This window comes from Plectropomus leopardus, chromosome 1, assembly GCF_026936395.1.
Source record: "Plectropomus leopardus strain MGB_pleo_1.0 chromosome 1, ASM2693639v1, whole genome shotgun sequence".
NCBI lineage: Eukaryota > Metazoa > Chordata > Actinopteri > Perciformes > Serranidae > Plectropomus > Plectropomus leopardus.
The window spans coordinates 10569446-10582619 of record NC_142176.1 but is presented as its reverse complement, the minus strand read 5'-3'; the positions used below and the strand labels follow the sequence as shown (position 1 = coordinate 10582619).

Sequence of the window (13174 nt, the reverse complement as noted above, 5' to 3'; positions counted from 1 at the left end):
ACGTTACAGGAAGGACATCTGTGCAGCCATCAACATGCCCTGTGAGACTCTGGGCCTGTCTCATGTGGCGGGGATGTGTCAGTCTCATCGTAGCTGCAGCATCAGTGAAGACACAGGCCTCCCATTGGCCTTCACTGTAGCTCACGAGTTGGGACACAAGTGAGTTTCACTACACACACACACATGAACATACACATTATAATATTCTGCTACATGTTCACATTGTCAAATGTTCAGCAGAAACACCAAGAAGATAAAAAACTCTTGTGAACACTTGTGTATAAGTCATTCCAGCTTTTACCATCAAGTTGCGGCTATAAAGTCCCCCTGTCTAAGAAAAACATTTACCGCAACTCTTTTATCCCCTCTGCCAACAAACAATGATTCAAAATGAACTCCAACCTATGCACTTTATCATTTGCATATTTAGAGGTTTAATCCAGTTTAAATTATTTGCATAGTATTTTATACAACTTGGTTTTAGGAATTGTGTGTCTTTCTAGTCTTAGTCTTTCATAGTGTTGTTTGTTTTATAAGCGGTTCTGAGTCTGATTCTATTTTGCCATGTTTCCATTTAACATTGATTAGTCATCGTAAATGCCATAGTAACATATGCCATTGACGATGGTAACTCCAGTTTAAATTTTTGTGCTTCATGAAACAGTGTGTCCTTGAATTTAGGCAGAAGTGGATTGAAGCAGGCCTCTTCTTTCTAGCTGGCCTTGTCTGGCTGTATTGACAGTTGCTGGAAGGTTTTATCAGCTGTGGCAAAGCTAGCTAATTAAACTGTCACACTGTTGCTCATTGCTGCTGCATATCACAATTCTTTAAGCCTCTTAATTACCACTTCTGAAATTTGTGCTTGGGGATTTTTTTTCTCAAATGACCCCACAATATAGTGGGTTTAATTAAAGGAAATAAATTGCATTTGAAGCATCAAAAACACATAAGCTTCCTGCGAAAGGAACAAAAGCAATTTTCCAAAGATAATCCTAAAACAGAAGCACAGGAATGGTTGTAAACCTTCCCTAATAAATAATATTGTTAAATTATTTTTGTTGAGTCCATCAGATTTGAAAGCACATAACTTGCCTTTGTAAGGTACCAGTTCTGCATGGGTTAAATAAATTAAAACCTTTAATATTCTGTAATTAGCTGAGAACACTTGCAGCCCTACTCATACATATACTTTTATACAGCTATTCATGATGGTTTATTTTTTGAAAAAATGCAAGAAATAATGAGAGGCAGTTGTCATTTTTCTATCTATATGACTGCCACTGCTTGTATGAATGTTGATTAAAGAAGGATGCAATTCCTATACTTCATATTTTAAGACAGTGGGATTACAAGGGTGGTAATATACAGTAATCACTCTGAAACATTAATTATTGGATTTTTTGTTATCCAAACAATTGGGATTTATGTTTGCTGAATTTCTTGTTGTGGCAAAACGTGTATATTGAGAACATTTGACATGTATTTATGAAAGAATACCACAACTAGGGCTGTACCCGCATGTACTAAAATTTGCCAGTCAAGTCAGATTTGGCTGTTCAATAGGAATCAGCATTAGGATTTGTGTTCAATGGGATTCAGCTTTTTTTTCTTTTTTCATATAAAGGTTTAAAGTTTGAATGGGCTCAGCAGGTGACAGCAGCATCGACATAGACACTAGATATCAAACAAAAGCTACAGACTGTGTCATAATAATTATCTTTGAGTTATAAGTTCATCACAAGCAGAAGAGAGAAGATAATGTTATCTGGAAACCAAAACAACATAAGCAGTACGCTGCACAGCACACTGACTAGCAAAAAAAAAAAAAAAACACCAACAAAATGAACAAATATCGTTGACTGAGGAGACTCTGAATGATGATTTTGAATATCTGACTTACAAGGGACAGCTTTGTTGTTTTACAGACTTTACAGACCATGCTGATTTTGAAAGTAGGATTACAACAGATGCTTATCCTGCACACTGCACAGCGACGACAATCTTATACCCAGCCTGGTGCAGCGACCACTGCTAGTTTAAAGCACAGTTTTCATTCTCATGGCCAGCGCCCATGTGCATGTAGGTCTTAAAATGGTCAAGTGTTCAGGCGCATTGTTGGTGCATTGCCACTTTGAGATAAGAGGAAAGCCAGGGCATCATTGATGAACAAAAACATGTTATAGACAGTTTAATTGCTTTCCTGTTGCTAAGGCAACGACTTTCGTCTCTGTTTACTTCCTGTCAGCTACTGAATTAAAAAAACATTTCAGTGGAAATACACTTAGACCCATTTAAAATGTTTATGTTGTCATGTTTGAATGCTTTTCCTGCACCATTGCTGTCTGCTGACTCTGTGGTTTCTTTTTAAAGTCAGCTGAAGACACACCTGTGTAAACAGGCGCTTGCTCTGTATTTTGTGTGTTCTTGTTGTATATTGTGTTTTTTATGAACTGTGCGAATAGTTTTGCACATTTAACTATGTGGCTTTAACAGTCACCTTATTTTTGTTCCTTCTTTTTCCATGTGTTGTATATTGCCCTTGTGAAGCACTTTGTGATCTATGTCTGTGAAAAGAGCTATACAGATAAATGTTCGTCAGCCAAGTTTTTTAAATCAATGGCACAGTGTTTTCCTGTTATAATTTATACCGTCTGTCTTGGCGACTTGTAAGCACATTCTCTGAAAGTACACATAGAAAAGTAATTAATTTGTTTGCTACTATTGCCTCAGAAATTCACAACACTGAAGCAGTAACAGCAGCTGGTTGTATTGTAATGTGAGGAATAACAAAAGCTGTGATAGTCACATGGAAACTATCGACAAAGGATATTGTCCTGCATCATGCTCTGTGCTCATAGCCTCCTACACTCCAGCGATCAATTTACCATGTTTGCATGCAGTTTGTAATTACATTCTTTTCAGACTAGTTCAACGTGACCCCAATCAATGAAAGTGTGTGGTTGTTAAATCCATTGTGATGATCATCCTGATGGTTGTGGTTGAGCTCACTTACTTTATTCTTGCATCTGGATATCTGTTCAGGATCTGTTGTGTTGAATGCACGATAAGGGTTGACAGGAGCTTATTGTGTGAATGCCACACAGTTCTTCCTATAAAGAAAAAAATGGATTCACTGACACTCCTGCATTGCACTGATAGACTAAGGTCTTTTTTATCATTCAAAAGCACAATAGTACATAGCGAATGAATACATAGTTCTGTTACTTTCTTTTAGTGAGACCCAATTTATAATTTAAAAATCATGATCCAGTAGTATTCAGACCTGGGCTTGCTTATTAGTAGCTGATGGATTCTTAGAGAGAAAAGTTTTATTCTTTACTCTGGGGAAAAGTCTTTGACCGAGCATAGTATTACAATGGCAAGTTTATGCTTGCTCGCTGTTTATGTTTTATGCCAACATTTTGTTTACCATCATGTACATTTTGTCATTTTTCACCCTTTTTTTTCTCTCTCTCTTCATGTATGCCAGTTTGCTATAATTCTGTCATTTGATGCATGATGATACATGCATTTGATACATATATATTAATAAATATTTAATACTGTATTGTACTACAGGTCCTAAAAAAGTCATGGAAAAGTTTTGAAATTATATCCATTAAAATGTGTGGGAACCTCTGACACTCAAAAATGTTGTTTTATCACAAAATTAATGTGAACATAATATACACAAAGTATCAATTATGACTCTTGAGTTTATGGTTTGTTTAATGTTATCTTCATGTGTCCATAAGAGTGTAACAACATTTCACAATTGCTTTTCAAACTCTTGTTTTGTAAACCCAATTTTTTTTTCTGTTTCTGTCACAGATTATTATTGTAACCAGCATTTAGTAGCCATTAGGACAGATATGTCTGAATGGACCAAATCAGCTGCTAAATTCTTACTGCAGGTGTTATTCTCATTGCTGTGCTTCCTCCAAAAGAGCATGAAGCGTACGTTAAGCCACCACAGCCTTTGACGAGGCAGACATTGAACATAAGCAGTCAACAGTTTATTTACATTTGCTAATTGTATCACTGCTTTGCATTTTTTTATGTCTTTGTGTCCCACCACTGTTGCATCTACAAAACAGACAAATATTACATGTTGTATTCTAAGCATGTACAGAACATGCGGTACATGTTTGCGTGTGTTTGTTGTAGCTTTACCTTGAATTAGGCTTTACATGTTACACCTACTCATTTTAATTACCTTCTCTGTGGGATGTGCTTTTATGTCACAGCTTTGGGATTCAGCATGATGGCAACGGTAATGACTGTGAACCCATTGGGAAACGACCTTTCGTCATGTCTCCACAGCTCCTGTACGGCACGTCCCAGCCCAGGTGGTCACGCTGCAGTCGCCAGTATATCACCCGCTTCCTCGAGTGAGTCCCATATGTGCTTTATGATTACACTGCTGTGTGATAAGTGATTGATTGTGTGTTTTTATGTTCAAGGCTTGTGCCCTTAACTGTTTGAATGCATTCATGTAACGGTCTCCAAGGCAATCGGTAACTATGGACATATACTATACATACAGAATATTGTATACACTCTGTATGGAAGCAAAAATAAAACAACCTACTCTCTCCTAACAATGACTTGTCCAGCACTTTCAAAAGAGGAAAAATTACTGCTCCTGAACTGAACTGTGGTGCATAATTATGGACTAGCCCCTTTATCTGCACATATGACCAATTATTTTAACAAACTGACCTGACCTCCTGCACAGCATATTCCCAGGTTCTGACCTCAGCCAGGTAAGGGATAATACCTGACAATGTGCGTGGCCCAAAACAAGGAATACACCGACCCAAGCAGCATTTACCAGTTCCATTACCAGTGCTCTCTTTTTCTCAAATTGAAAATCTGTGCAACTCATTGGAAATGAGTAGAGTTAAAGTTCTACGTTTAGTGATCTTCCAGACTTTGTAGAGCAGCAGTGTCGTATGTTTTAACTCTTATGTTTTTGGAGTGATAGAAGCATAGTAACAAGAAATTAAGTAGTTTGGGTAATTTTGCAGGAGCTCTAGCAGTCTAAATTCCACCTTCCTGACCTACTGACACTACAGTTAGACAAATGCGTGTGTGTCTGTATCTACACAGTACTCTCTGTGTGTGTGTGTGTGTGTGTGTGTGTGTGTGTGTGTGTGTGTGAACTCTACAGTCAGCTGGGACTGTCAAAGACTTGTACTGTGATTCTGACTTCAACAGGACATGTGTTGAATGTCTGAGATATTCCACCATAGTTGCCCCAGTTTCTCAGCTCCAACCATCTGGAATTCATTTAGTGGGTGTTCAGCTTCTTGACAGCATTGTAGCTTCTTGACTCCACTGTTGAAAAAAAAAGGGCCGCGGAGCGATATTTACACTTGTGGGAGGTCGTGACACAAAGGCCACTGGTTTGTGTGTTTGTGTGTGTGTGCCTGTGTGTCTGGGCGTTGTTAATTAAATGGGAGACAACAGAGAGTTGTCGAGGCACTTGAAAGCAGCATTTCCCACATGTTTTTGGTTAAAAAGTTTGCATGAAAAGGAATTTGCCTGAGTATATTATGAAGCACTAGAATCCTAATGACTTTGTGAATCCTTTGACTTCTCCTCCAACCCCATGGAGGTCCACATATGTGGTTTTGAGAAAAATATGTTGACAACTATTAGATGGATTGCTTTTGGATTGGGTGCATTGTATCACAAAGGGCTGCCCCCTGAAAGTCACAGATTGCAGTCATCAGTGGAAACCCTTCAGTCAACTGAGAATCCTTCAGTCACTTCTGATGATGTTACAGTCCCTAGATATTGCTGCAAAGTGAGTCCTCTGCTTTCACGCTGCTCTCCAATACAGGGAGCTGCAGACCCAGACTCAGGGGGAGTTTGTAGCCTCAGATCGCGTCAAAGGGCTCCTGGAGTCCCTTCTTCATACCGCCTTTGCACTTTTACAGAGAACCAAACAATGGCTGAATTATGCAGCTCCAGTGTGTGATTTTATGCAGCGTCCCGATGGAGGGTGAGAGGCATGACTTTAAACACAACAGTGTCTGCCTCTGGTGTTACATTTAACATATGCAGAGGAAACTCTTTCTAAACAATAACAATGACATAACATGTCAATAACAATCATTTACAGTCCCTATGGCAGATGATCTCGTCCTCTGCTTGGAGGGTAAGGAACTCCCAAATCTCATTCACATTTTCGGCTGCTGTTCTTTCAGTTGCTTGCTGCTCTTTTAATCTCCCGTGGTGGGTTGCATAACACACCGTCAAAACGTCACATCCGTCCAGCCCCATGATTCCATCCTGCTGGCTGTCCTTTGAACAAAGACCTTGTTACAGCACTGTTACTACCTCCACTGCTAGCTTAAAGTGGAGACAACTCCCTGATATACAAAACAGTGAGGCGGCAGAATGGTACAATATTCCCATCTTAAACAGGCAGTGTTAAAGAGGCTGGGCTGTAGGAAGGGAGGCTTCACCGGTCAGGTGCCAAGATACCATTATCTTCTGCCTTTTGCTTAGAAGTAGTGAATTTACTGTTTACAGAAACTTAATATGATAGAGTCTCTGGCTTTTGTTTGATAATTGGTGTTGCACATCTCTGATCCAGTGCAGTTAGCATGGTATGTGAATGTCGTGGTCACCCTGAATGTCCCACTGAACCCCGTTCTCAATTTTTCAAACTCTACATGGACAAAAAAGAACAAATATTAATATTTTTTATTGAACAGCCCAATACGATTCAACTGACATAATCCTTCGTTGGGTGCAGCCCTGGTTACTGATTTTCCCCACAGATGACCCCCTTAGCTTTACATAGAATGCCATTATTATGGCAAAAGAGTATTTTCTCCACTTAGCCTTGGCTTATGTTTGGGTGCTTGAAAAGCATCTTTAGCTGTGCTCTTTGTTTTGTGCTAATTAGCAGATATCAGCGTGCTTATATGCTAAACTAAGAAAGTGAACATTATACCTGATAAACATCAGCCTGATGGCATTATCACTGTCAGTGTGATAGAGTTCATCCTGACAGAGTTGCTAGAGTCATTGTAGACTCTTAGTCAGTTTATTAGTGCTAATAAGTCTGCTGGAGTCACACACAGAATTGAAATTTTGACTCAATGACAAATAGAAACTGTTCATTGCTGACAGAACTTGCAGACAGTGAGACACAGAAGAGAACAGCTGCAGTTAATTGTTTGTGATCGAGAATAACTCCTGCATTATGATAAAATGCATTTATAATGGTCTAGGAAAAGAGATCAGACCATATTCCAGCCCCCCTTGTAGCTGGCGTGTCCCTGTCTTTTGACCGCTAAATCTGCATTGATCATTTTCTTCACATGACTGCTGATGTTTGTCTTCTCATCTCATTGCTCTAAATGTCAGCAATTCCCCCCATTTTCTCTGTTTTATCTCTTCCACTGACTGCAGGACAAGGCGTCTATTGTATATGGCTTTAGTTGTGCGGCAGGCCTCCACTACTCATGCTGCTTCAGAGGTTTGGTCCGTAGGTGTTATTTTATGTGGAATGTGGAGGGTCACGCTCAGCAGAGTGGTTTAGATATTATCACATAGATGGGCTACTCATAAACAGAGACACCCTTTAATGTCTAGAGGAGAATTACTAAAAGGTCATAGAGGCCAAGTTGCAAAAAATATCAACAACTCCTTTCAAGTTCATTGAATTAGCGTCTAGAAGAACCACAGACACAAAAAGCATGAGAATATCTCATACATCACATAGCATTTCTAATCACAGATTATATATTGCTTGTAAAGTCATTTTGAGGCAGATGGATTCAGGAAACAGTTAATTAATTGTCATAGACATTTCCAGGAAAGCTGGCTTTGACGAGGGCCGCAGTTGAACCTAATTCGCCCTTCGAGCTGCCTTTCAGTCTGGAGGCACTCATGGAGAACATTTTAATTGCTGCTGTTCAATAGTCAGTGTGAGGTCATCTCAAATTAATGATTTTGTTGTTAAGTGCTTAACAATCAGCCTTCGTTTCTTTAATCTGATGTATTTATCTTCATAATCATTTGGTTAACTCATGAGGGTAAAACATTTTTTGCAGATGTGGCAGAATTTGTCAAAAATGTGTGTTTAAGTGTGCAATAAGAAATGGTAGAAATGCTTTTCAATGGTTGGACTAAATTTCAGCAAATTTCCTCACTAGAAATACTCCGTTCACCAATTCAGAACATGTATTATGTATGCAGTACTTGCCCTTTAAAACTGCTATAATCTGATTTTTATAAAACAATGGTTGAAATGACTTTATGTAATGTGAAAGGGTTCATTAGAGACAAACCCACAAATGATTATTACCAGACTCTGCAGTTCCCCTCAGCTCTATAGACACAGTTTGCAAGCAGCTGGTGAACATAGTGGATCTTTTTTGCAGCTGAATGGACAGATATTTTCCTCTGGAGCTGCTTATTAAAACAGGCCTTAAAGAGAAGTAAATATTGGACTAACATTCATAAGGTGTCCCGAGACATGATTCCATGTCATTCCTAAAACTGATTTTGTGTCTTCTGGATGTCTAAATGGACAATATAAATGTTAGAAGATGTTAATATGTTAGCCTGGAAATCTGTTGCATCTGCAACCACAAGCTGCAACCTGTGCTATATATTGGCACGACAGATTTCATTAAAGCTTCTCACACAGTAGGTGATCAGTTGACACTGTGTACAGTAATGTAAGAGCATTATCACAGCCAGACCTTCAATTTATAGGTCTTCTCTGTAGTTCATTTTCAACAAAGACACACACTGAATGTGTTCCCACCTATGCTTCACTTAAGCTCATTTTCCTCTCAGGTGTGCAATGCAGTCTAGACTCATTTCCTCTCTCTTTTCTTTCAGTAGCATGGTAATGCCGTCTTGGAATGTGACCTCATAGTCATTGAGGACTCTCAGTGTGATCTCCAGCATTTTTACCATGGTTAATCAGCGTATTTGACCACAGGTTAATACAGGACAACACTTAAGGACTGACTAAAGCAAATAAACTGCAACTCTGAAACAGGCATCTTCACTTGGCAGATTATGCAGTGCAGCTTTATATCAGCTTGGCCACGTAAGGTGGTAAATGTGTTTGAAATTCATATCACAGAGCTCTCTGTGCCTATCTCAGATAGGGGAACTGACAAGATTTTATTGGTACTGATACCGTTAATTCTGCCTCTTGGTTTAATTCTTTATCGCTTCCTTTATTGATTCCTGATTCAATTTCTGTTTGAAAAAAAGTTCTGGCTTTGTCTTCCTCTCCACCTTGTTTTTAGTGCACTGGCAGTTCATTTACCAACAAAGGAAGAAAACACAATAAACAAAGAAAAAGATGTATTTATTTTGTATCATAAAGAGCTGATTATCTGATGTCTTGTCATCTTTACCTACATAAACCAATTCCTGAAAAAAAGTCAACTCTAAAAGTTATAGATAATTAAATTCCTGCAGAGTTCTTGTCATTGACTTGAGACATTGTGGTATTAATATTAAATATATTTTAATGAAATACTAATTATAGTGACTGACAGAATTTAGTTTAATTGGATGTGGTAATGGGAAGTTATAATGAGACACTTATTTTTGCAGTTTAATGCTGTGCTCCATCCTGTGGAAGTCACTCAAAAGTTATAAAATGATAACACTATTTTTCTTCCCAAAGCTAATATTATGACCAGTTTCAGACTGTGTCAGTCCAAACGTCTGTGCAGTGAAACTATTTTCAGTTCAGTTATGCAGCACTAATAGCTGCATCTCTACAGAACCAGAGATAAATCAGCTGGCAGATCAGCCAATACTGTGTAAAGAAATGCATACGGATTAATCTGAATCAGTCTGCTGCACACTGCTTAAGTAGCTGCAAGGATGTGAAAAAGTCTTCAATCAATCAAGTCATGGTATTTCCAATAAAACATCAGTTCGCTGAGGGATTTTTTTTTGCATGTAATACAAATTATTTATTTATTTAGTTTATTTTGATTAAAGTTGTTATATTCACCTCTACAATTTAAACTTTTCAAAATCTTGTTGCACATGAAAGGATTTTGGCGTAAAGTGCCCACTTTGTGCCACATGTGTTTCTGCTGTTTTTTTTCCCCAGGTGACTTAACTTAATCTTGAGGTTGTAATTAGAGAGATGCTTTTAATACTTTTATCAAACATGATTGCTTCTGCTGAAGATGTCAACAAACACAGAATAATAACACTGCTATTCATGTGAAGGATGATTGCTTTCAGCTTGTCCCACTTTTGTTTTGTGAAAATAAATCAACATGCAAAATCAATCAAAACAAGTTTTAGTCTTGAAGATACGAATCTCACTCTGCCCATGTCGTGGCACTAATGTTCCAGGTTTAAGTGTTCAGCACTCAACATTGTTTTACATCAGATGATGAGTAAGAAAAAACATATTTTGCCACGGTAGCAGCATGACTGTCAGTATGTCTGTCGGTCCAACACTTTGTTCCAGTCAAAAATATCCCAACAACAGTGTTGGATTGATTGCTACCAAATTTTGTGTTGACCTTCATGTGCCCTTTAGGATGAATCCTTTTAACTTTGGTGTTTTCAACACTCTAAACTGCAATGGTGAACATATTATCTGCTAAATATCATCATGTGACATGTTACATATGCAGTATATTTAATTAAAGTACAAGATTGATGAACACACAACCACAACATTCATATTCACATTCAACATTCATTTACAGTTGACAAACCTACTAACAACAACACTGAAATGTTACTAATTAGTTTTATTGGAAAAGTCCGTCTGGAGTTTAGTCTGTGTGTTGTGTTTGTGTGTTGATAGTCAAGTTACAGAAAGAAAGAAGGTATTGAGAATTACACAGAACATATGTCTGTGTGTGATACCTTCAGATAGCCTTAAATAGAGGGACTGATGACGACTATTTCCAACATAACATAAACTGCCTCTGTGAGTATCAGGCATAAATAGAATAGTGTTCAAACCCACGTATATGTTGGCCAGTAGGTTTTTATAAATGTATCTCAGTTGTGACTTCCCAATATTTAAAATTTTAATTTATGCCACAACACTGTGCCAAAATGTATGATTACTGTTATGTTTGAGTTCAAATTACCAGCCTGTATTTATATTGTAGATCCACCATTTAGAGCGCTGGTGGAATTTGTGTGGGCTTCTTTGATAGCTTCTCGTCAGTTGGCCTTGGAGATTATTCCATTGTTTAGTTGTGTCAAAGATGCCTCAGAGTTTGGTTGTTTTTTTGTTTTTGTCAATAATATGTTTTGTGTTTTTTGATTTTTTAGTACCTATAGTTGTAGAGCTCAGTTTAGGGATATTTAGTACAAGGATTTCTGCACTAATTTGGTGCTAAAGTGGTAGTTTGCTCAAATGTTAGTCCACTGCATTTATTATTTTCCATTCAAACAGTGTGGCGAAATGGTCTCTATTTCTCAGATTGTGAAGAAGATTCTTGCGTTCATATTTGCTATTATTTCAAGCAAACCCCTGTGCCTTTGCTGGAAACTTAAATGCATTTCATTTTGGATACAGAAGATTTACATTTTCATTTTCATTTCCACCTGGACTGTTTTTAGGCTGGCTCCTCATTCTGTCTCCCTGTCTTTTACCATCACTATCTACCCTTTTGGTTTGGTTTCCTTATTTGTTTTGCATGAACAAGACCACCACATCATATTTGATTAAGTTTCAAGTAAAGTGTTGTTTAAACTACATTAATCTTGTGTAATCTCCCTCTTTCTCAAGCTCACTGAGCCTGGGCTGACACATATGTGATCATGTAAAGTCATTGGTTAAATATTAAAACACTGAAAAAATAAATTGAATTGTAATGCATGTAGTGTCTTTAAATTTATTGAATGTTCTCTCTTTAAATTTAAAGAGAGAGGATATAAAAGAGGGGTCAGATCTTTAGTCTTCAAGTGTAGAGCTGTATGAGCCGCAGCTCACCAGCCGCATCCAAAAAGGAGGCTGTTTGGTCACATCCCATGCTGAAGGCACCTTCTTCTCCTTCTTCTCCTTCTTTCTGAAGAAGTAATAGAGACAAAAACATGTCAGTACGGCAATACAGAATAATAATCAGAAGATGTCTTCATGTCAAAAACAACTGGACTTGTTTGGCTTAGAAAAACTTTATCACCTCACAACTCATGAAGCAATACAATGTTTTCATATTAGTTTAAAAAAGTTCAGAGAAGTTCAAAGGTGATGAAGCTTTTTGGATGAGATAATACATCTACAAGAACAAACAAGTCCAGCTGAGACAGCTCATCATGAGTCTTTCACTGTGTTTCTGTTGGTCTGTTTCACTTGTCGGTCTGTAACATCTGACATCTTGTCTGGTCAGATGTGGTCTCAAAATAGTCTCACTGATCAGAGTTTTCATGTAAATGACTCCTTACCTTTGAGAAGATATTTCTGAAGAAGTGGGAGAAGCGGTTGCTCCTCTTTGCCTTGGTCTTATCAGCGACAACTTTGGTATTACTGAGACGCTTATAGTCAGGCTGAGCTGTGACCTCAGCAACCTGATGATCTTGTGGCCTGGTACAGACAATTGTAACATTATTTTTTATACCACGTGTTAACGCTGCAAATGAAACTGATGTTTTTTTTCATAGTTCTGTTCTTGACTAACTATTTTGCTGATAGATACTCCCTGTGCTTCTTTCCAATCTTTCAATTTCTACTTTTTTTTATTCTTTTTGTGCTAGATATGTTATCCCTAATTCTCAAATATACCATATCTCATATGTGAAACATTCACATAATGGATACATGAGAGTTAGTAGTTTGAAATTACTTGCATGTAAGCTAATGTGGGTTTTGGATACATGAAAACATGCGTATCACATGTTTTTTTGGCTACATGCATTTTGATATTGCTTGTATGCATTCTCAATAAGTGCATTGAATTCCCTTGGTTAAAAATTCATCATTCTCATCCGTATTTGTCTAAGTGTGTGTGTGTGTGTGTGTGTGTGTGTGTGTGTGTTTGTGTCTGTGTGTGTGTAGGTTTTTCAGCATTGGACTGAAATTTTGAAATTTCCTTAACAGATAAATCTGTTTGGAAGGAAAAACATGCAAAATGTCACTGTTGTGCCCCTGTTCCTGTGGTCATTTCATTTAAGCTCGCTTGATTGTATAATCTTCCCT

General features: G+C 37.8%; 1 protein-coding gene across 1 annotated transcript in view; it reads left to right on the top strand.

Moving 5' to 3' along the window:
- Nucleotides 1-13174, top strand: part of adamts7 (ADAM metallopeptidase with thrombospondin type 1 motif 7) — an 80022-nt gene that overhangs the window by 24387 nt on the left and 42461 nt on the right. Inside the window, exons 7-8 of the mRNA XM_042491497.2 lie at nt 10-159; nt 4248-4391. Of these exons, the coding sequence (XP_042347431.2) occupies nt 10-159; nt 4248-4391 (294 nt within the window). The remainder of the gene's footprint in view (nt 1-9; nt 160-4247; nt 4392-13174) is intronic.